Source organism: Thalassophryne amazonica, chromosome 12 (assembly GCF_902500255.1).
Source record: "Thalassophryne amazonica chromosome 12, fThaAma1.1, whole genome shotgun sequence".
In the NCBI taxonomy this organism is placed as follows: Eukaryota; Metazoa; Chordata; class Actinopteri; order Batrachoidiformes; family Batrachoididae; genus Thalassophryne; species Thalassophryne amazonica.
The window spans coordinates 58,969,231-58,993,340 of record NC_047114.1 but is presented as its reverse complement, the minus strand read 5'-3'; the positions used below and the strand labels follow the sequence as shown (position 1 = coordinate 58,993,340).

The window sequence follows — 24,110 nt, the reverse complement described above, 5'->3', positions numbered from 1 at the left end:
TGAAGGAGATGTGTTGCACTGCATGAGGCAAATGGTGGTCACACCAGATACTGACTGGTATCCCCCCCCCAATAAAACAAAACTGCACCTTTCAGAGTGGCCTTTTATTGTGGACAGTCTAAGGCACACCTGTGCACTAATCATGGTGTCTAATCCTTGGTATGGCACACCTGTGAGGTGGGATGGATTATCAGCAAAGGAGAAGTGCTCACTATCACAGATTTAGACTGGTTTGTGAACAATATTTGAGGGAAATGGTGATATTGTGTATGTGGAAAAAGTTTTAGATCTTTGAGTTCATCTCATACAAAATGGGAGCAAAACCAAAAGTGTTGCATTTATATTTTTGTTGAATGTAGGTCCACCAAGCTTGTGGCATATTCAAGAAGACTTGAGTCTAATTGCTGCCAAATGTGCATCAACAAAGTATTGAACAAAGGGTGTGAATACTTACGTGCATGTGACTTCTTAGTTTTTTTATTTTTAATAACTGTACAGTAATTTATGTTGTCATTATGGGGTGTTATGAGTAGAATTTTGAGGGAAAAATTAATTTACTCCATTTTGGAATAAGGCTGTAACATAACTAAATGTGGAAAAAGTGAAGCGCTGTGAATACTTTCTGGATGCACCGTACAGCTCCACTGTTACAACCACTAAAGGTTATTGATTACAAGTTAACAATAAATCAGTAGTTATTACTGACATCTGATAGTTTGTCTTGCCATAGCAGTAACTTGCGCTCTGTTCCATTTAGCTGAGCTATTAACCAGCACCAAATCCCAAACAATCCACAGCAATTCTTCATGCTTGTGAAATGGTATGTGTCATTTAAATCGGGGACAACTACTTCAAAGATGGCTTGTAACATGTTATGTGAGGAAACGTGTAATATTGCCAGGCAGCATAACAATCTGAATGTGTTTATGGTGCTGTCTTTATAGCTTTAGATTTCAGATGAATAACAGTTGCTGGTGAGCATTGTGAGATACAGTCAGGCTGTCACAGATTTAGTCTACTTGCTAATAAATTATGTTTTTAGCTTTCACAAAAGCATACAATGGTCATTGATAAGAAATTTAAACTAAATGAATTAAAAACTAAATTAAAAATTTGATCATTTTGAGGGTTTTTTGTTTACTTTGGCTAAGAACTAGTAAAAAAAAAAAGTGCATAAAATTTAAAAATAATTTGCGTTAACAGTTTTTCTCTTCATCTGGAGCCCTGCACTATTCACAACACACAGACCTGGCACACAATCAGGATTAGTGCATCATAGTACTATACTCCAATTAAGGGTCACATTTGGCTGGAGCCTATCCTAGCAGTCATAGGGCGTGAGGCACACTTGAGTGTTGTTAGAAGGAAAGGTGATGTAACACAGTGGTAAACATACCACTGTCCCAGCTTTTTTGAAACATGTTGTAGGCATCCATTTCAAAATGAGCAAATATTTGCACAAAAACAAAGTTTATCAGTTTGAGCATCAAATATCTCGTCTTTGTGGTGTATTCAGTAGAATATAGGTTGAAGAGGATTTACAAATTATTGTATTCTGTTTTTATTTACATTTTGCACAACGTCCCAACTTCATTGGAATTTGGGTTGTAATTTTTAGGTTGAGAAGCCACAAAACAAATAGCTTCAATATGCTAGCTACAGGATTAAATATAATTTTGTTTTAGTGCACAAAAGACCAGGTAATAAAACATTTTCCTATGACTTGTGGCTGCCACACCCCTTCAGTGTGATGTAGAGAAAGTGCTTAATGAAAAGCCGAAATTTAGTATTCAGTTACTGGCACAAACCAATAGCAAACCACATTTTTGCAGTGTCTGTAGCCTCAGGTTTTGCTCAAGATCTGAAATATACTTTATGAAAAAGAAAGCGGCTTTTTTTTTCCTTTTATCTCAACAGTGGTCACCATTTTGCCTGACCACACCTCATTTTAACATCAATGCAGGATGCTGTAAATACATTTGATTATTTAAACAACATGGGCACTGGGATTTCTAGGACATCCTGACAATTTGTGGGAGCTGCAACAAGTTGATGGACATCATAGCCAGCCTATACACGAGTACTGTAAGTGCTGTGTAGGGGCACAGTTTGATTTTTCCCAGTGAAAACTGCTGTTCATCAGTGATGTGTTCTGGTTCTTCCACTGTGTAATACTTGCATGGGCTGGATGTGGGATAGGGATGGACAAACCAGAGTTTTGGGTGCTTTTTGTTTGCAAAAAAAAAGGTTTATTGATGTAGACTTTGCAGATGATGCTATGATCATTGTGAAATTAATGGATACTCTGATTGTAGGCACTTGAAAAGCTGAATGGGGAACCAGAGTATCTAGGTTTACGATTGTCCTGAATCAGGCTTTCAATGGCTTCTTTGACGCAAACAAAAATATCTGTATGCTGTGAAAATGTTGGACATTTTGAGAGGGACATTTATTTATTTCAGCAGTGTTAAAGAGACACACCTGGGAAGAGCTTGCGAGTCACTGGTTTGAGGATAGAGGTGTTTGGTAATGCCAATAACTTTGCAGGAGAATGAACTCCCAAGTCTTTAACATCCTGCTGCTTCCTATCTCACTGTGGTTGTGAAACCTGAATGCTAACCAGTGACCTAAGCCCACAACTGAATGTCTTTGGTACAGGCCTCTTTGGAGGGTCCTTTGGTACAGGTGGAATTGCTTTATGGCAAACTACAACCCCTGGCAAAAATTATGGAATCACCGGCCTCGGAGGATGTTCATTCAGTTGTTTAATTTTGTAGAAAAAAAGCAGATCACAGACATGACACAAAACTAAAGTCATTTCAAATGGCAACTTTCTGGCTTTAAGAAACACTATAAGAAATCAAGAAAAAAAGATTGTGGCAGTCAGTAACGGTTACTTTTTAGACCAAGCAGAGGAAAAAATTATGGAATCACCCTGTAAATTTTCATCCCCCAAATTAACACCTGCATCAAATCAGATCTGCTCATTGACATTGACCCTATGCCATGACATTGACCCTATGTGTCTTTTTGCAAGGAATGTTTTCGCAGTTTTTGCTCTAGGGCAAGATGCATTATCTTCAAAAATGATATCATCCCCAAACATCCTTTTAATTGTCCAAAATATCAACATAAACTTGTGCATTTATTGATGATGTAATGACAGCCATCTCCCCAGTGCCTTTACCTGACATGCAGCCCCATATCATCAATGACTGTGGAAATTTACATGTTCTCTTCAGGCAGTCATCTTTATAAATCTCATTGGAAAGGCACCAAACAAAAGTTCCAGCATCATCACCTTGCCCAATGCAGATTCAAGATTCATCACTGAATATGACTTTCATCCAGTCATCCACAGTCCACGATTGCTTTTCCTTAGCCCATTGTAACCTTTTTTTTTTCTGTTTAGGTGTTAATGATGCCTTTCGTTTAGCTTTTCTGTATGTAAATCCCATTTCCTTTAGGCGGTTTCTTACAGTTCGGTCACAGACATTGACTCCAGTTTCCTCCCATTCATTCCTCATTTTTGTTGTGCATTTTCGATTTTTGAGACATATTGCTTTAAGTTTTCTTCTTGATACTTTGATGTCTTCCTTGGTCTACCAGTATGTTTGCCTTTAACAACCTTCCCATGTTTGTATTTGGTCCAGAGTTTAGACACAGCTGACTGAACCACCAACATCTTTTGCAACATTGCGTGATGATTTACTCTCTTAAGAGTTTGATAATCCTCTCCTTTGTTTCAATTGACATCACTCGTGTTGGAGCCATGATTCATGTCAGTCCACTTGGTGCAACAGCTCTCCAAGGTGTGATCACTCCTTTTTAGATGCAGACTAACGAGCAGATCTGATATGATGCAGGTGTTAGTTTTGGGGATGAAAATTTACAGGGTGATTCCATAATTTTTTCCTCAGAATTGAGTGATTCCATATTTTTTTCCTCTGCTTGGTCTAAAAAGTAACCGTTACTGACTGCCACAATCTTTTTTTCTTGATTTCTTATAGTGTTTCTTAAAGCCAGAAAGTTGCCATTTGAAATGACTTTAGTTTTGTGTCATGTCTGTGATCTGCTTTTTTTCTACAAAATTAAACAACTGAATGAACATCCTCCGAGGCCGGTGATTCCATAATTTTTGCCAGGGGTTGTAAAGGTTACTAAGGTGGACTCAGTAGCAGTATCAAAGAATGTCAGCTCCTGGGTCCAGCATGCAGGTGCCCAGCACCTTGAAAGGTATATGTGGACATCCACAGCTGGCTCTGGAAGATAGATGGCTACTTTGAGAGATAGTGATGGATTTGGTTGTCTTCTTGGGTGCCATCCAGGATCCAAGATGATTCTGTAGTGTGGTTGATGTGGTGACACTCAGCACCATCTTATTTTCCCAGACATAAACTGACCTTTATGTGAAAATGACAACTGCATCATTTGGAACTGAGCAATGACACTGTGAGCTCCTTTGTTCCAGGTGTAAGATACTGCCTGTCCCAACTTTAAAAATTAATGAGAAAATTGTCCCCTATGAAAAATGTCTGGACCTACCTTAATTAAACAATTTCCACAGACAAAGGTCTTGTAAAACCAAATGTCACTGTTAGTAAATGTGAATGACAAGTTCATTTGAACACTTGTAAATTCTTATTACAACATGACATTCAATGTCAAAAACAAATCACTACACAATGTTATGATGAATTGCTCTGTATTAATTCAGTACTTCATCAAAGTTTGTTTTCGAAATATACTTCAGTACACCTGTACTGCTTATGAATACTAGTTATTGTAAAAATAATTGTCCTTCAGTCCTACAATTTTCAACATAATTTCACAAATACTGAAGTTCTCTGTATGTGTACAAATAGTATTTCTGCATTTTACTTTGTATTGCTACAATGAAAATTAAGTCTTTCAAGTTTAATGTTAGAATTTGTGTTAAAGTAGTGGCGGCTGGTGAAAAAAGTCTTGGTGGGGCTGGTGTGCCAATAGATTACCCTGCCTAGTCCAGTACAGGTATTCAAATAAACAGTTGGAAAATTACTACAATTCCACAATAATCATTCATAGATAAAGTTAACAATTTACACCTATATTAGGCCTCATTTATACTTTGGAAAGGAAGAGTATCAAATACAAGGGTGATTCTTAGACTACGGGCACTTATTATGTCCTTTGATCATATTGTATGAAAAACAGAAAAAAGGGTAAATTTCACACTTTTATAGTTATCTTTACAATGAAAGTGTGTTAAGAAATTTGTTCTAGTAGTCTATGATGACTCACCTTTTTTCAGCATCATTATATGCAAATATTGCCGTTTTGTGCTTGTCCCACACCCAGACTTTTGATCTTCAATGATTAAAAATGGATGGTAAAGAAACGTTTTTTCTAATGTTTTAAAATATCTCTGAATAAAATATCAGTAAAATAATCAAAACATAATTGGGGTATTCAATGTCATACAACTGTTGTGATTTTTTTTTTTTTTAACAAAATGTAGTTGGCCCACACTATTGCCGTAGTTTCCACCACAACACAGTAATGTCCCTAAACAGTTTGTATGAAAGATTGTTTGGGTAGTTTCTATGGAGATAAACAGTGACATCAGAGCACATGTATATAGCGCCAAATCACAACAAACAGTTGCCCCAAGGTGCTTTATATTGTAAGGCAATGGTGTGGTGGAAATTACATTTACAAGGCCAATAGTGCCCGTAGTTAAAGAATCACCCACAATGTAAGACTCAAGTTCTTGAGCAAGGAACATTTCACCATTTGACACCAATTACACACATATTACACCAAAATGTACAGCACTGCCATTATCTTCAGCCAAACACATCATAGGGTTTCAGAGAGAGAGAGAGAGAGAGAGAGAGAGAGAGAGAGAGAGAGAGAGAGAGAGGAGAGAGGAGAGAGAGAGAGAGAGGAGAGAGAGAGAGAGAGAGAGAGAGAGAGAGAGAGAGAGAGAAGACAGTTGGACATAGATTGATTTAATATTTTTAAACTTCACAAAATTGAGTGGAATCTAGAATAACTTAAATAATTTGGGTAACTAATAATACCAAAACCTTTAAATTAAATTGGTTAAAATTAATTGACAGTGTAGAGGACGAAGCAAATTAAGTATACAAAACCACTTAAATGCTTTGCTAAGCTTGCGTTAGTAGTGTCTTGTGTGTACTCAGTGGCTGAGTTAGAATTTCTTAAAAAACATGCAAATTGTTATTTTAGGTTTTTTGGGTTTTTTTAAGATGAGCAAATCATTTGTTTTAGACTGTGGAATACTCCAAAGAATATTTCACTTCTATGGACTGATCCATATGACGTGTAAACTGAAATAAAGTTGAAATTACTCCTATATTTTATGACCAAAATGCCACCATGGCTGCAGCTTTCAACAGTGTTACAAACAGCCCCGGTCTCCCCTAACCATTATAACTTGTCCACTGTACCAATCAAGATCACGGCTTTGACTAAAACAAACAAGCATCATTCATTCGTTTTATCTTAAATTTTCATCCTCATTTCCACATCAGGAGCAACATTCTGGAGTAAATCCTAACATCTCATGAGCTCATCTGAGCTGAAGTACGATCCAAATGCGAATCTGCAGCTGAAAACCACCAAGGACATAAGGAGGAGGAGCAGCAGCAATCGTAAAGTCCCAAAGTTCTTCAACTTACTCCAGCAAAACACAGGGAGACAAAAAAGTAAATATAACCCAAACCATGGTGACTCGTGGGGTTATTGTTTCTGCCAAAAACAGCAGCACTTTGATAAATCCACGAGAGACCCAAGCCATTAAATTTAGCGATGCTGACTGGCCAAATATTTATTATTTTTCCTTAGCAACCATACACAATTGCTCATTTCACTGCACTTCAAGGGGCTCTTTGAGTGAGCGCCCAAGAAGAGAAATGATACATTCTCTGCTTCTGTCGGTGGAAATACACTGTGGAATGAGAGTCACTTGGTGGAAATGTTTTAGTAATTCAGATTACATGTAGGCACATACTATTAAGTAAAACTGACATTGATAATCCATCCATCCATCCATTTTCTTCCGCTTTATCCGGAGTCGGGTCGCGGGGGCAGCAGCTCAAGCAAATACTTTTTAAAAATATATATTTTAGAATTTTTTTCCCTTTACATCTGGGAGGGCAGCACCCGACCGCCCCCTATGGGCCAGCCGCCACTGTGTTAAAGGCTTGAACAGTGGCTTAGTGGTTAGCGCTGTTGCCTCACAGCGAGAAGATCCCAGGTTTGCTTCCCGCCTGGTTCTTTCTGTGTGTAGTTTGCATGTTCTCCCCATGTTTGCACAAGTTCCCTGCCGGTACTCTAGCTTCCTGCCACTTTCAAAGGTGAGGTGAAATGGTGACTCTAAACTGACCGTAGGTGTGAGTGAGATTGTAAATGAGTCTGTGTGTATGTGTCGGCCCAGCGATAAACTGGCAGCCTGACCAAGGTGAACCCGCCGCTTGAGCAATTCAATTTATTTAAATGGTGCCAAATCACTTAACTTGATCCACAAGGGTAAGAACCAGTGACAGCTGAGATAGGCTCCAGCCCCCTCCCCGCCACTCACTCCCACCTGGCCCCACCCAAGACCCTTAACTGGAAAAACTGCATTTATAAAATGGATGGATGGAATTTGGATTAAATTCAGCTAAATCTTGCTAATAAACTTGTGAAGCTAAACTCTCTAATATTGGGGGTTTTTGTTTTGTTTTTTGTCAACTCTGTCTTAAGGACTTGCCTGTGTACAATAAAAAAACTGATGTAAGAATCCAGAGATATAACATGTACTGAGATTTTTAAAAATCACATCTTCTAGAAGTTGTTGCAAGTGTGACTCATGACATAATTGTATTTGTTACTGAGTGATGCACAGTTTAAAAAACATTGTGATGTGTATCCACAGTTCAGGTTTCAGCCAACACAAATACTTTTCACTAGAATTCAATTCTCCTTCTCTGCTTTCACCTTAGGGGGAGAGGTAGCAATTCCACGGTTCACCCAATATTTCCACGGCAGCTTGTCGGGTCTGACAATCCGACCAGGCTGCATTGAAACCCAGAAGGTTATCTCCTGTTTGCAGGCCTGCAAGGAAGGACTTGATATTAATTCTCTTGAAAGCCTGGCTAAGGACATAAAGGTGAGTGATACGGTGGAGTCTAGGCTACCAATACACACCACACACATGGGTTTCAAGCTTTTTTCTACCAATACAATGCATTTAGGTGGTTGTTTGGCTTTTGTGTTTTCATTGTGTTTATATTTATGCTTTACTTTTGCAGTTGTACATTTTTTGGGGGGGATCCTTCTATACGTTATTTATTTGTGTATGCTTTTTGAGAGTTATGGATGCAAATGAAGTCATACAGTTACTACATAAACAAAAGTCCCTGGATTTTAATCCTTTAAAAGAGCTTTATAGACAAATCCTGCCTGTTTGTGTGTCCAGTTTCATTTTAACCCGGCTCAGTCTGTGCTGGTGGTGGAGGGAGAGAATCTAGACAGCATCATTACAGCCATGACCAAGGTCTCCTACATCAACTCTCGCCAGTTTCCCACCCCAGGCCTTCGACGGTTACACATCACCACCATAGTACAGTGAGTGCACATTTGGGAACACTTTTCCATCTTTAATCTTTTTTTCTATTTTTATTATTTTTTTTATTCTTTATAGGCAGTTGAGCATACTTTGTCACACAGTAGTTTGAATCATGTCAACATTCACATCTCTGAAGGGCCAGCAGTCCTACATGCTGAATCTGGCTTTTTCCTATTTTACACTTAAGATGTTTTGGATACTTTCTGGTTGTTTCCATGATCTGTAATGTTTAAATGAATTTCAGAAACATATATTTTAATTTGCTCATGGAACAGCACCTGGGTGAAAAGAAAGAACACAAAGAAATCATTTTGTTGCCATGACCTTCCTGCTGCCACTGTAGATATGCAAGCAACAGCCTATGCAGTTTAGAATGGGGGGGGCAGATCACCACTTTTTCTTTCTTGCTTTCAGATGAATTAAAGCAACTGAGTTAACTGAGTAATGCCCAATTATGTCAACAGTAGTCAAAACCTATAGAGCAGATGTCAGATTCTGTTCATTCAGTTGACTGACAGAAAATGACAAAAACACTTCTCCTTTTGCCCTTTCTGACTTGTTACCTGAAAAGGAACTGCCATCATGGCATAGCATCTTTCTGAAAAGTTCAACTGTGGCTACACAAAAAAAGCTCTAGCAAGTTGAAAAATTCAAGTCACTGACTGGCCATGTTGCCATAGTTACTTTGAAAAAGTAATCCAATTACTGATTAGTGATTACTCCTTGAAAAAGTAACAACTTAGTTACTTTACTGAATACTCACTTTTAAAAGTAACTAAGTTTGATTACTAGTTACTTTATTAGTTACTTTGAGCAGCTGCTGACAACACCCCCGCCACCTCAACATGAAAATGATAATCCATTTTGCCAGTACTCACTTTATATGAACATAAATACTTGTTTTATATGAACATAAATACTTGTTTTATAAAAAAAATAAAATAACCTCATATTTAACTGTTGACAGCACTGTAATGGTAAAACTTACAATTTCTAACCTACATTGTTTACAAATGTAACTTAAATTCTTTCTAACATTTTTCTAACATTTAAATTCTTTCTAAACATTTTAGTTGTTGAAATTATTCTTATTATTATTATAAGTAGTATTAATAGTAATAATAGTATGAAAAAATGTCTTCAAAAGTGGACCTCTAATCTAGGGCTGTTGTGAAGAGGCCACCCCCCCATCCCTCCGCCCACATTCCCTTCCCGCATGGATTCGCCCCTGCTATTTGAGCAGAAGAATGGATAACATTTCATTTATGCAGAAACCACAAACAGATTGACAGGTAAGAAAATGTTATCAGCGTTTTTACGTCATGTCGTCCTAAGAGACTGTAGGTGCATTTTGGTGCGAAAAAAAGCGTTAGTATTTGCGCTTCGCGGATCAACTGTTTTTAACGAGGACATGCACAGAGTGGCTGTGGCAGATAGATGGTTACTTTTGAGAAGTGGGGATAGAATGGTTGTCTTCGTTGCTATCCAGAGTTCAAAGCAGGTTCGTGGCATGGTGGAAGTGGCAATGTGGCACTGGCGCATGCTGCCAGACCTGACCCTTGTTCTTTGTTTTAATCCCACATTTTGGGAGACTTTAGATTCATTTCTGCAGTCCATTGTTTTCTCAGCAGATGAACTAAACTATCATGTGCAGAGTTCAGACATGTACCTCAGTGGCGTTTGATTACTTCCTCCTCCTCTCTACTTTCATTTTTATCAGTGATACTGTCAGACCAGCCGCTGTCAAAGCATTAAAGTGATAGCTGGATCAGATGCCAGTGAATGTGTGGTGACTCCCAGTGAGCTGGTGAGTTGGATCATTAAAGCAGAATCTATTATCCCACCAAAGATGCCAGCTGGCTGTTAAAGATGTTAAATCTTCTGGAGATTGGAATGTTTCCATCTGTTTTGTTTCTTTTTTTCTTACAATGTACTGTGTAAAAGACAAAACAATAACCACAGTATCTTAAGTGAAAGGCCACACAAACTGAATGCATCCACCAACCGAGTAATAATGGCCGACATCCTCATTACACAACAGGCGTAAAGCAGCTTTAAAAGAAAACCATAGAGATAAAAGGAAACATTCTCAGATTACAACTACGGATCAACTATACTTTGTGAGACATCATACAGCTGGACAGACAGAGATATAATCACAAACTCTGGTGAAGCTAATATATATATATATATATATATATATATATATATATATATATATATTTTTTTTTTTTTTTTTTTTTTTTTTTTTTTTTTTCATTTATATGGTGCCAAATCACAACAGAGTTGCTTCAAGGCACTTCACACAAGTAAGGTCTAACCTTACTAACCCCCCAGAGCAACAGTGGTAAGGAAAAACTCCCTCTGAGGAAGAAACCTCAAGCAGACCAGACTCAAAGGGGTGACCCTCTGCTTGGGCCATGCTACAGACATATTACAGAACAAGTCACAAAACAAATATACAGGAAAAGCTGTTGGTGCACAGGACAGGGGGGTCTCCGGCACAACTACCCCACCCATCTCTTGATGGAGCCGCACCTTAAACAAAGAGAAAAAACAGAATCAAGCATCAGAAAGACAAGAAATACAGTATAATTTCTCAGCATTAAACAACAAGAAAAACAGGAAATACTAAGGTGATCGCCGCCAAAAGCCCTAAGCTTCACTAAAAGACCCAGAATTTAGGTAAAGTTGGGGCCACGGCACGCTCCATTTCCTAGTAAAATGAATTAAAAGAGTGAAAAGCGTAAAACAAAACTGTACCAGTATGCTAGCCATATGAAAGGGAAAATAAGTGCGTCTTAAGTCTGGACTTGAAAATCTCCACAGAATCTAACTCTTATTGACGCAGGGAGATCATTCCACAGAACAGGGGCACAATAAGAGAAAGCTCTGTGACCCGCAGACTTCTTATTCACCCTCAGGACACAAAGTAGTCCTGCACCATGAGAACGCAAAGCCCAGGCCGGTACGTAAGGTTTAATTAGGTCAGCTAGGTAGGGAGGTGCCAGTCCTTGAACAGTTTTATAGACTAGTAGCAAAACCTTAAAATCTGATCTCACTGGGACAGGAACCCAGTAAAGGGATGCCAAAATGGGTGTAATGTGGTCGAACTTTCTGCTTTTTGTCAAAAGTCTGGCAGCAGCATTTTGAACCAATTGGAGACCCCTAATGCTGGACTGCGGTAAACCAGAAAATAAAACATTGCAGTAGTCCAATCTAGAAGAGATAAGCACATGGATCAGGGTCTCAGCATCAGCCATAGACAGGATGGGACGAATCTTCGCTATATTTCACAGGTGGAAGAAAGCAGTCGTCGTAATATTTCTAATGTGGAGGCCAAAGGACAATGTAGGATCAAAAATTACCCCAAGGTTCCTCACTTTGTCAGTGTGATGTATGACACACGAGCCTAGGCTAAGCTCTAACTGGTCAAATTGATGCCGATGTCTCACTGGACCAAGAACCATCATTTCAATCTTAGAGTTTAAAAGTAGGACGTTTCTAGACATCCAGCTTCTCACTGATGCAAGGCAGTCTTCTAAGGATTTTATGTGGATGAGACGACCAGCAGTTATCGGCATGTATCATCAGCATAGCAGTGAAAGGTAATCCCAAAGCACTGCAATATGTGCCCAAGGGGTGCTATATAAAGGGAGAAAAGCAGGGGGCCTAAGACGGACCCCTGTGGAACCCCAAATTTCATGTCACTAAGGTTAGAGGTAGTGTTACTGTACAGAACACAGTGAGAACGACTGGTCAAGTATGATGCCAACCATGCAATTTCCATTTGAGTCATTTTGGTTTGGTACCTATATGAGCTAAAATATCAGATCAGCCCAGCCCTTGTAACAGCAACTTGGAGTTGATTTTCTAATAAGTGTTGCAACAACACTCCTAGTTTAGACTTTTCCTATAGTCAGAGTGCTTATAGTGTATTTGATTTTTGTGCATGTGTGTTTCTATGCTTTGATATTTTATGCAGAGCAGTTTCAGTTTTATTCCTTGTCGCAAGCCCCTTTAGTGAAGGGCAACTTGAATGAGGTTAAGCAGTTTAATGCAAAACCTGGACTAAAAACACAGGAATGCAAAACTAAAAGGCAGAGTTTCCAGATCCACAGGTGTAACAGAGTTTTTGTTCGAGTTCAGTAATCAAGAAAATTCAGCAACTGACTTTCAGAGTACTGAAGTAGATGTGGCTGATCAGGATTCTTAACCGCAGAGAGTGGTGAAAGGCAGCCCACACTGTATCCTTAGACATTAAGCAGAACACTCAGAAGTCAAAAGACACTTCTCAAAGGTGAAATATGACCAGGGAATCCAAAAAACTCAACTATTGTGCCCGTAGACACTGAGCAAAAGTCAGGACAGAAATACTTAGCAAGGGTTATTAGCAACAGGCAGTTCAAAGATACAGTACATCTGGAAAGTATCCACAGCACTTCACTTTTTCCACATTTTGTTATGTTGCAGCTTATTCCAGAATGGAGTAAAAAAATTTTCCCTCAAAATTCTACTTACAATATTCCATAATGGCAACATGAAAACTTTTTTTTAATTTTTGCAAATTTATTAAAAATTTAAAACTAAGAAATCACACGTACATAAGTATTCACACCTTTTGTTCAATACTTTGTTGATGCAACTTTGGCAGCAATTACAGCCTCAAGTCTTCTTTAATGTTACGCCACAAGCTTGGTGCACCTATCTTTGGGCAGTTTTGCTCATTCCTCTTTGCAGCACCTCTCAAGCTCCATCAGATTAGATGGGGAGTGTCGGTGCACAGCCATTTTCAGATCTCTCCAGAGATGTTCAGTCTGATTCAGGTCTGGGCTCTGGCTGGGCCACTCAAGGACATTCACAGAGTTGCCCTGAAGTCACTCCTTTGATATCTTGGCTGTGTGCTCAGGGTCATTGTCCTGCTGAAAGATAAACCGTCACCCCAGTCTGAGTTCAAGAGCGCTTCATCTTTCCCTCAGTCCTGACTCCTCTGCCAGTTCCTGCCACTGAAAAATATCCCCACAGCATGATGCTACCACCTCCATGCTTCACTGTAGAGATGGTGCCTGGTTTCCTTCAAACATGATGCCTGCCATTCACGCCAAAGATTTCAATCTTTTCTCATCAGAACAGAGAATTTTGGTTCTCAAAGTCAGAGTCCTTCAGGTGCATTTTGGCAAACTCCAGGTGGGCTGCCATGTGCCTTTTACCTTTTGTCTGGCCTATCATACAGGCCTGATTGGTGGATTGCTGCAAAGATTGTTGTCCTTCTGAAAAGTTCGCCTCTCTGCACAGAGGAATCTGGTTCTTGGCCACCTCCCTGACTAAGGCAGGGCTGTGAAAACAACGAAAATTTCATCATGGGGAGGGGGGCGGGGGTGTTAGTGTTGTACTCTTTAATCATGATTGTTACTGAGTTTTTAAAATGCTTATCGCAAAGTGTTCTCTTTTTTTACAACATCATGCAAGGTTTATAAGTCCGCAGACACTGATCTGTGTGTTACAGATACAAATCAGTTTCCTTGGATCCGCGGAGTTTAGAGGAGAATAAATGCCACTCAAAGCCTGGCTGTTGCGACAGCTGTCGTAAAGCGGTTCTGGTTGGTTGCTGCGGTGACACTGTGTTGCTCCTGTGTGAAGCTTAGCTAAACGTAGCATGTGGACATCGCAAACTTTTAGAATTTTGCAGCATGTCTGTGTCACGGAGCGACATCAGACAGAGCGAAGATGGCGAGAAAGACGGTTTGAAAAAGTCTGATAAGGACAAGAATCCGTGGAATGGTTGCTGGCTTCATGAACACACCTGAAAGATCAATCAATCAATCAATTTTTTTATATAGCGCCAAATCACAACAAACAGTTGCCCCAAGGCGCTTTATATTGTAAGGCAAGGCCATACAATAATTATGTAAAACCCCAACGGTCAAAACGACCCCCTGTGAGCAAGCACTTGGCTACAGTGGGAAGGAAAAACTCCCTTTTAACAGGAAGAAACCTCCAGCAGAACCAGGCTCAGGGAGGGGCAGTCTTCTGCTGGGACTGGTTGGGGCTGAGGGAGAGAACCAGGAAAAAGACATGCTGTGGAGGGGAGCAGAGATCGATCACTAATGATTAAATGCAGAGTGGTGCATACAGAGCAAAAAGAGAAAGAAACAGTGCATCATGGGAACCCCCCAGCAGTCTACGTCTATAGCAGCATAACTAAGGGATGGTTCAGGGTCACCCGATCCAGCCCTAACTATAAGCTTTAGCAAAAAGGAAAGTTTTAAGCCTAATCTTAAAAGTAGAGAGGGTGTCTGTCTCCCTGATCTGAATTGGGAGCTGGTTCCACAGGAGAGGAGCCTGAAAGCTGAAGGCTCTGCCTCCCATTCTACTCTTACAAACCCTAGGAACTACAAGTAAGCCTGCAGTCTGAGAGCGAAGCGCTCTATTGGGGTGATATGGTACTACGAGGTCCCTAAGATAAGATGGGACCTGATTATTCAAAACCTTATAAGTAAGAAGAAGAATTTTAAATTCTATTCTAGAATTAACAGGAAGCCAATGAAGAGAGGCCAATATGGGTGAGATATGCTCTCTCCTTCTAGTCCCCATCAGTACTCTAGCTGCAGCATTTTGAATTAACTGAAGGCTTTTTAGGGAACTTTTAGGACAACCTGATAATAATGAATTACAATAGTCCAGCCTAGAGGAAATAAATGCATGAATTAGTTTTTCAGCATCACTCTGAGACAAGACCTTTCTGATTTTAGCGATATTGCGTAAATGCAAAAAAGCAGTCCTACATATTTGTTTAATATGCGCTTTGAATGACATATCCTGATCAAAAATGACTCCAAGATTTCTCACAGTATTACTAGAGGTCAGGGTAATGCCATCCAGAGTAAGGATCTGGTTAGACACCATGTTTCTAAGATTTGTGGGGCCAAGTACAATAACTTCAGTTTTATCTGAGTTTAAAAGCAGGAAATTAGAGGTCATCCATGTCTTTATGTCTGTAAGACAATCCTGCAGTTTAGCTAATTGGTGTGTGTCCTCTGGCTTCATGGATAGATAAAGCTGGGTATCATCTGCGTAACAATGAAAATTTAAGCAATACCGTCTAATAATACTGCCTAAGGGAAGCATGTATAAAGTGAATAAAATTGGTCCTAGCACAGAACCTTGTGGAACTCCATAATTAACTTTAGTCTGTGAAGAAGATTCCCCATTTACATGAACAAATTGTAATCTATTAGACAAATATGATTCAAACCACCGCAGCGCAGTGCCTTTAATACCTATGGCATGCTCTAATCTCTGTAATAAAATGTTATGGTCAACAGTATCAAAAGCAGCACTGAGGTCTAACAGAACTAGCACAGAGATGAGTCCACTGTCCGAGGCCATAAGAAGATCATTTGTAACCTTCACTAATGCTGTTTCTGTACTATGATGAATTCTAAAACCTGACTGAAACTCTTCTAATAGACCATTCCTCTGCAGATGATCAGTTAGCTGTTTTACAACTACCCTTTCAAGAATTTTTGAGAGAAAAGGAAGGTTGGAGATTGGCCTATAATTAGCTAAGATAGCTGGGTCAAGTGATGGCTTTTTAAGTAATGGTTTAATTACTGCCACCTTAAAAGCCTGTGGTACATAGCCAACTAACAAAGATAGATTGATCATATTTAAGATCGAAGCATTAAATAATGGTAGGGCTTCCTTGAGCAGCCTGGTAGGAATGGGGTCTAATAAACATGTTGATGGTTTGGATGAAGTAACTAATGAAAATAACTCAGACAGAACAATCGGAGAGAAAGAGTCTAACCAAATACCGGCATCACTGAAAGCAGCCAAAGATAACGATATGTCTTTGGGATGGTTTTGAGTAATTTTTTCTCTAATAGTTAAAATTTTGTTAGCAAAGAAAGTCATGAAGTCATTACTAGTTAAAGTTAATGGAATACTCAGCTCAATAGAGCTCTGACTCTTTGTCAGCCTGGCTACAGTGCTGAAAAGAAACCTGGGGTTGTTCTTATTTTCTTCAATTAGTGATGAGTAGAAAGATGTCCTAGCTTTACAGAGGGCTTTTTTATAGAGCAACAGACTCTTTTTCCAGGCTAAGTGAAGATCTTCTAAATTAGTGAGACGCCATTTCCCCTCCAACTTACGGGTTATCTGCTTTAAGCTACGAGTTTGTGAGTTATACCACGGAGTCAGACACTTCTGATTTAAAGCTCTCTTTTTCAGAGGAGCTACAGCATCCAAAGTTGTCTTCAATGAGGATGTAAAACTATTGACGAGATACTCTATCTCCCTTACAGAGTTTAGGTAGCTACTCTGCACTGTGTTGGTATATGGCATTAGAGAACATAAAGAAGGAATCATATCCTTAAACCTAGTTACAGCGCTTTCTGAAAGACTTCTAGTGTAATGAAACTTATTCCCCACTGCTGGGTAGTCCATCAGAGTAAATGTAAATGTTATTAAGAAATGATCAGACAGAAGGGAGTTTTCAGGGAATACTGTTAAGTCTTCTATTTCCATACCATAAGTGAGAACAAGATCTAAGATATGATTAAAGTGGTGGGTGGACTTTTACTTTTTGAGCAAAGCCAATAGAGTCTAATAATAGATTAAATGCAGTGTTGAGGCTGTCATTCTCAGCATCTGTGTGGATGTTAAAATCGCCCACTATAATTATCTTATCTGAGCTAAGCACTAAGTCAGACAAAAGGTCTGAAAATTCACAGAGAAACTCACAGTAACGACCAGGTGGACGATAGATAATAACAAATAAAACTGGTTTTTGGGACTTCCAATTTGGATGGACAAGACTAAGAGACAAGCTTTCAAATGAATTAAAGCTCTGTCTGGGTTTTTGATTAATTAATAAGCTGGAATGGAAGATTGCTGCTAATCCTCCGCCCCGGCCCGTACTACGAGCATTCTGACAGTTAGTGTGACTCGGGGGTGTTGACTCATTTAAACTAACATATTCATCCTGCTGTAACCAGGTTTCTGTTAGGCAGAATAAATCAATATGTTGATCAATTATTATATCATTTACCAACAGGGACTTAGAAGAGAGAGACCTAATGTTTAATAGACCACATTTAACTGTTTTAGTCTGTGGTGCAGTTGAAGGTGCTATATTATTTTTTCTTTTTGAATTTTTATGCTTAAATAGATTTTTGCTGGTTATTGGTGGTCTGGGAGCAGACACCGTCTCTACGGGGATGGGGTAATGAGGGGATGGCAGGGGGAGAGAAGCTGCAGAGAGGTGTGTAAGACTACAACTCTGCTTCCTGGTCCCAACCCTGGATAGTCACGGTTTGGAGGATTTAAGAAAATTGGCCAGATTTCTAGAAATGAGAGCTGCTCCATCCAAAGTGGGATGGATGCCGTCTCTCCTAACAAGACCAGGTTTTCCCCAGAAGCTTGCCAATTATCTATGAAGCCCACCTCATTTTTTGGACACCACTCAGACAGCCAGCAATTCAAGGAGAACATGCGGCTAAACATGTCACTCCCGGTCCAATTGGGGAGGGGCCCAGAGAAAACTACAGAGTCCGACATTGTTTTTGCAAAGTTACACACCGATTTAATGTTAATTTTAGTGACCTCCGATTGGCGTAACTGAGTGTCATTACTGCCGACGTGAATTACAATCTTACCAAATTTACGCTTAGCCTTAGCCAGCAGTTTCAAATTTCCTTCAGTGTCGCCTGCTCTGGCCCCCGGAAGACAATTGACTATGGTTGCTGGTGTCGCTAACTTCACATTTCTCAAAACAGAGTCGCCAATAACCAGAGTTTGATCCTTGGCGGGTGTGTCGTCGAGTGGGGAAAAACGGTTAGAAATGTGAACGGGTTGGCGGTGTACACGGGGCTTCTGTTTAGGGCTACGCTTCCTCCTCACAGTCACCCAGTCGACCTGCTTTCCCGGCTGCTCGGGATCTGCCAGGGGGGAACTAACGGCGGCTAAGCTACGTTGGTCCGCACCGACTACAGGGGCCTGGCTAGCTGTAGAATTTTCCACGGTGCGGAGCTGAGTCTCCAATTCGCCCAGCCTGGCCTCCAAAGCTACGAATAAGCTACACTTATTACAAGTACCGTTACTGCTAAAGGAGGCCGAGGAATAACTAAACATTTCACACCCAGAGCAGAAAAGTGCGGGAGAGACAGGAGAAGCCGCCATGCTAAATCGGCTAAGAGCTAGTAGCTACGCTAACCTAGCGGATTCCTAAAAACACGCAAAGTGAATAATGTGTAAATAATTTAGAGGTGATTCAGCAGAAGGAGTGCTTTAGTTAAGGCACGTAAAGATTACACTGGGAAACAAATCGTAATCTAGATAACTAGATCAATCTAACTGTGCAGATTAAACAGCTAACAGATACAGAAAAACACCGCTGTGCTCCGGAACAGGAAGTGATACAATACCGCAGTGACAGCCAACCACCAGTAGAGGCAAGCAAGAGCTTGCCTCTACTGGTAAAAGCAAAAGATGAACGGGAAAAGCTAACTGGTAAGAATTTTTTTGTCTCTGGAAAATAAACATTGTGCTGTTCAAACAGAATTTTAGAAAAGATTATGTGCCTTTTTTTCTTTCATTAATCTAGACTTTCTTTCATTGAAAAAAAGACATGGCTTTGAATGAATTTAGGCTACATGAATTTACGCAACAATGTAAATTAGTTTTTATTAATGTAGACTATTTCATGGGAAAAAAGACATTGTGGCTTTGAGTGGATTTACAGGAATTTACACAGGAATATGTGGCTTTTTACTATAAGGTATGTTTGATATTTTACCCTGATTTTTAAAATATTCTACAAGCTTTAGCTATGGTTTTTGAAATACTTTAACAGTCTTTTCAGTCTTCATGAATTTCATGTAGTTTAATTGTTCTGAGTTAATGCATAATTTGGTTTACAATTAAAAGGAAAATCATACCAGGTCCTACTTCCACGTCATATTCTGTTATTTCAACATGATCATTGACATTTCAAATGAAAGGTTGAATCTAGGATCATTTAAATATGCACTAATTTTGAGATTTGTTCTTCCAGGAGATGTTGAAAATGTATCAGTAGATGAAAATTTGATTTGGTTTCTGGGGCCCCACAAGGCCCTAGACCCCGGCTCCTGGGGGGGGGCAGACCCCCTGCGAATTTTCCTCGGATTTCACAATTTTCATTTCACAGCCCTGCTGAGGCCCTTCTCCCCTGATCGCTCAGTTTAGACAGGCATCTAGCTCTAGGAAGAGTCCTGGTGGATCTGAACATCTTCCATTTACAGATGATGGAGGCTGCTGTGCTCATTGGGACCTTCACAGTAGGGATGTATCAATCCACATTTTTTTTAACCTCTGATCCAATTCCGATACCTGAATTTGGATATCTACTGATACCAATACTATTCTGATACAGAGCTCTGTTTGATTTAATATTATCATGATTGTTGATTTTATATCAATATATTTTGTATCCCTAGTTATAGAGCTTCATGATGAAATGGTATAGAGAAGGATTTTCTTAAGAAGAAGACCTGAACGTTCAGCTACAATTTACCAGAAGGCACATCTAAGCCGAAATTTGATGTTTTGGTGAAAGAATTCACTTTTATTTATTGTTGGGTCAGTGGCTGAAGTTTTATCTCTTGAACACCAGATGGCACACCCGCTCCAAATACATGAACCATTTTCAGGACAGAGGCATTGCCTCATTTTCAAAACGCAACAAGTAACCACCAAAAAATAAAAGTACTTAATTTACTGATCTGGAGTCAGCCTGGGTAACTCGTCATACTCTTGCTCAGTTTCTCTTTCTGCTCCCGGTTAAAAAAAAAAAAAAAAAATCTTTGCACTCCTAATGCACTTTTCAAATGTTTGATTCAGGTTGTGACAGAGTGTCCACCTCTCGGTACAACAGCTTTGCAAACATTGCACGTTCCTGTCCTGCTTTGCGGTGTTCAGTGAAGATGTCTGCGACAGTACTCCTGCCTGTTAGCTGGCTGCTAACTGCAGAACAGACCCCTCGAACAAAGGCGTCTCACAATACAGTACTCCGACTCAGTGAGAGACACACCTCAGTCCGGAGACCCCCCATCTGTTCCCTGCACTCTGCAGTGTGCAGAGCAGCAAAGCAGCACTTGTGGAGACAGCTGTTTCACATTGTTTTCCTGGATCGGAAAACTTTGCAGGTTGTATCGGAAATTTCCAATCTGTGAATTACGTCGATATCCATACTGGATCAGAACGGTCCCATCCCTACTTTTAAACCTGCAGAAATGTTTCTGTACCCCTCCCTATATTTGTGCCTCACAACAATGCTGTCTCGGATGTCTACAGACAATTCCTTTGACTTCATGCTTGGTTTGTGCTCTGACATGCACTGTGAACTGTGGGACCTTATATGTTGACAAGTGTTTGCCTTTCCAAATCATTTCCAATCAACTGTATTTACCCCAGGTGGACTACAATTAAGCTGTAGAAACATCTCAAGGAATCAGTGGAAGTGGATGCACCTAAGCTCAATTTTGAGCTTCATGGCAAAGGCTGCGAATACATATTTACATCTGATTTCTTAGTTTTTTGCTTGTTTGTTTTTAATAAATTTTCAAAAATCTAAAAAAAAAAACTTTTTTCACATTGTCATTATGAGGTATTGTGTGTAGAATAATGAGGCAAAAAATAAATTTCATCCATTTTGGAATAAGGCTGTAACATAAAATGTGCTCACATTGTTCCTCACAGATGTGAGGAACAATGCAAAAGCATACAGGAAAGAGGCACAAGTGCAAAATTAACAGAAGGGATGAAGTACATGAAACCAAAAGTAAATCAGAGGAGAAACCAGTGTACTGCTCCAAACGCAGAGGGGAAGACTGAACATAGAGAAACCTCAGAAACTAATTGACCAAAACTAACTCAAATAACAAAAGCTGCAAAGGGGAAACACGGAGTACCACAGAGGGAGGATGAAACTAATAACTGAACAAAGAAGTGTCTTGCACCAGCATGTATATGACCTGTGACAGCTTGAAAGTGCAGTATATATTTTATCATCACCCAGCCTACATAGTGAAAAATCATATTTGAGATTGCACTCTGTTGTTGGTTGGCTAATGGCTGCACTCGCTGTGTGCCCTTCTAGCTTTTTCCATGTTTGGATTATTTAGTCCTACCTTGTTATGGAAGCTGTACAATTTCAGCAAAAGCATGTGAATATGAGGCATCACATAGACAATTTAACAAGAAGTTTGAAAAATACAGTCTGACACATTAATGACAAATCCATAGAAAGGGAGCAGGCGACATCCAGAAACATCCTCACAATTCAGCAGTGAAGCATCAACTCCGGTCCTGTTATTGTTCCTTCTGCCAGGTGTTTTGGGGAGGAAACGTGTCTCTCTATCCCCGATGTTATGGCCATTGTTATGGTTCTGCCGCCCAGTGAGCCACAAATCACCATTACAGGATCTAATCGACTCATCAGGCCAGCTGGCGACCTGTGGAGCCCGCTGGGCGTGGCTCCCTTCAAAGAACTGCACATCACGAGCACAGTCATTAAAGGAGACGGTGGATGTGAGTACAGAGGTGACCTCCTGGTTGGCAATGTGTTGCGATCGCTGTCATTAGTGTGCACTCGCATTTGAAAGCATACTCCATCACAAACGTCTTTCCATTGTGCGTGCTGGCTGTTAGATATTCTGTCATGTTAAGTCTTATTTGCGTGATGAATGTGTGATTTTTAGCTCACAGGCCAGGTGTGATGGAGCTGATGCATAACCTGGACTACTGCGACGTTCTGGTAATCGGCGATGAGCTGAATCCTGAGACAGAGAGTTTGGCGCTGCATCACAACGCTTTGCTGGGAAAACACCTGGACGCCACCAACTCCACCTCTGGAATATCCATATATGGTAAAGCAGGTGTAACACGCTGACAGGACGACATGCGACAGGGCCTCCAAACTGACTTCATGTTTTGTGGAGGGTTTAAAATATAGCCTGCCCTTTGAGCAGCAATCGATGGGCTTATGATGAACATTCACCCTCTCACAGTTGGACAGCTGTAAAGGTCTCAGAAATTGAATCGTGTCAGACATGTTATAGTTTTACTTATTAAACTAAATGTATTGTGGTTAATGCGCTTGGTTTCAGTTCAGAAGGTTCCGGGTTCAAATCCCACCCCTGCCACATTTCTCCATGTAATGTGGAGTTGCGTCAGGAAGGGCATCCGGCGTAAAACTTGTGCCAATTCAACATGCAGATCCACCTTGGATTTGCTGTGGCGACCCCAAGTGCAAACAAGGGAGCAGCCGTAGGGACTTTTTATTGTGTTGTACTACATGAAATATGAGTATGACAACTTTTTTTCATGCATAAGGTGTGGACTCCATGGCCCATTACGAGCAGGCACTGAGACAGCTTCGCTACAGGAACTGGCGACCTGCCACCCTCAGAGACAGGAAGTTCAGACTCACGTGCTCTGAACTCAACGGACGTTACATCAGCAACGAGTTCCACTTGGAGGTCAGTTTGAAGGCTTTCATCCATCGTATCTCAACTGATAATGACTATCTTCACTTCTTTCTGTCACTTGATCCATTTTCCTCCATGAAACCAGACTGCTGTGGCAGCAGTCCAAGTAAGGCCCTCTAGATGTCCTCTTGAGTCATCCAGTTCCTCCTGAGAGGTTCCAAGGAATTTTAAGGGCAGATGGGCCATACAGTATAAAACCATCCTGAGTGTGCTGGAACTACTCCAGGGTCCCAGTCTAGTTGTAAGTGCCCAGAAAACATCCATATGAAAGCATCCTGAGGATGTTCTGAAAAGACAGATGAACCACCCCAGGCTGGCTCCTTACTACATCAAGGAGCAGTGATTCTAGTCTGACCTCCATCTCAGTTTCTTACTCTGCCTAAAGACTTTGTAAAGTCCGTCAGACAGACGTTCCTGTCTGTCACACCAGAGGAAGAAAACAACCTTTCTGCATTTTGTTTCATGCCACCTGTACTTGAATGAACGAGATCTCGCCATTGAGTCCAAATGAAAGTTTAAAAAAAACGTTAGCGTTTGATGTTTCTGGCTCCGTTCATGCCCTACTCAACATCATTGTTGGGGTTCATGAATACGACAGACAATTGTGCCAAAAAAAAAATCACTTCAGAACTTAGTACACACTAAGTTGTCTGCCAAAAATTTGTTCTTTTTAAGCTACCAAGACTTCATGGCCATTGTTGAGTACTGAACTGTGAACCGAATGGCAAATTACCGCATGGTGGCTTAGTGGTTAGCACTGTTGCCTCACAGCAAGAATGTCCTATGATCGCTTCCCACCTGGTCCTTTGTGTGGAGTTTGCATGTTCTCCCTGAGTTTGCGTGGGTTCCCTCTGGGGGCTCCGGTGGAATTATATTGTACCTTCATTAATGGTAAATGTACACCAGGTAGATATATTGCTCGATTTTAAGATCCTTGAGACATGATGACGACCACTCTGTTG

At 40.3% G+C, this 24,110-nt stretch overlaps 1 protein-coding gene across 1 annotated transcript in view; it reads left to right on the top strand.

The window, feature by feature from the left end:
* LOC117521133 (calsyntenin-2-like) overlaps window positions 1-24,110 on the top strand; it is a 604,232-nt gene that overhangs the window by 574,475 nt on the left and 5,647 nt on the right. Inside the window, exons 11-15 of the mRNA XM_034182465.1 lie at window positions 7,992-8,158; window positions 8,468-8,616; window positions 21,990-22,189; window positions 22,360-22,527; window positions 22,994-23,139. Of these exons, the coding sequence (XP_034038356.1) occupies window positions 7,992-8,158; window positions 8,468-8,616; window positions 21,990-22,189; window positions 22,360-22,527; window positions 22,994-23,139 (830 nt within the window). The remainder of the gene's footprint in view (window positions 1-7,991; window positions 8,159-8,467; window positions 8,617-21,989; window positions 22,190-22,359; window positions 22,528-22,993; window positions 23,140-24,110) is intronic.